We start from the raw sequence: 765 nt of genomic DNA on the forward strand, positions 1-765 counted from the left end.
AGAGCCGAGCCGGCACGGCCGCCCGCCCGCCGCCTGCCCTCGAACCCACGACACCGGGCAGCACCGTCATCGTCCCGGGGCGAAGATGAAGTCGAGGGCTTGGCGCTCTGCAGCGGCGACGTTGGGGTGCCACAGGTCCACCATGAAGACCACGCGGGGACCTTCCTCTGGGGGACCTGGGTGGGATGCAAGAACGGGGTGAGGCTGCGCTCCCGCGGGAGCACCCAGTGCTCACCCCAGTGTACAGGTGTTACTGGGAGCCCAGTGCCTCCAGCAGGGTCCTCCCCGCCAGGGCTCCAGGGTTGCTTTGGGCAATCAGACCCCCAGGTTTCCCGTCGCAGGGCGGTGGGCACGATGCTGAGCTCGCCCTCCTCGCAGCCATGCCGTGGAGCCGTGCAGGGAGCTGCTGCTGCGCCATTGCAGCCCTCCCGGCCCCACGGCTCCGCACTGGGCTGCGCTTCCCAGTTCCACAGCAGGGTTGATGTGGGAGCAACAGCTTTTGTTCTCCCACTCTCTTCGCACGCTCCCCTGCATCAAACAGCTCTGCTCGATGCTTTTATGCCATCAGCGACTAATGCCGGTTAATCCGGGAGAGCTGAAGCGGAACAGCCTCCATCAGTGACGGAGAGAGGCGACAAAACAGGCTGACGTGAAGCTTTTCTCCCTGCACGGGAGACAAAGGTACCGCGGCCGTGTCAGCGCCGAGCTGCTGCCCTGCAACAGGCCCGCTGCAGCCGGCAGCGCTGCTGCCAGCAAGGGCGGGAG

General features: G+C 66.3%; 2 protein-coding genes across 2 annotated transcripts in view; both read right to left on the bottom strand.

Annotated features, from left to right (window-relative positions):
* The window catches only part of LOC104290097 (beta-crystallin B3-like), a 369,903-nt gene that overhangs the window by 62,998 nt on the left and 306,140 nt on the right, over positions 1 to 765 (bottom strand). The window lies entirely within an intron of this gene.
* Positions 67 to 765, bottom strand: part of ASPHD2 (aspartate beta-hydroxylase domain containing 2) — a 4,522-nt gene continuing 3,823 nt past the window's right edge. Inside the window, exon 2 of the mRNA XM_009889165.1 lies at positions 67 to 209. Within this exon, the coding sequence (XP_009887467.1) occupies positions 67 to 209 (143 nt within the window). The remainder of the gene's footprint in view (positions 210 to 765) is intronic.

Source organism: Charadrius vociferus, unplaced genomic scaffold, assembly GCF_000708025.1.
Source record: "Charadrius vociferus isolate BGI_N301 unplaced genomic scaffold, ASM70802v2 scaffold567, whole genome shotgun sequence".
In the NCBI taxonomy this organism is placed as follows: Eukaryota; Metazoa; Chordata; class Aves; order Charadriiformes; family Charadriidae; genus Charadrius; species Charadrius vociferus.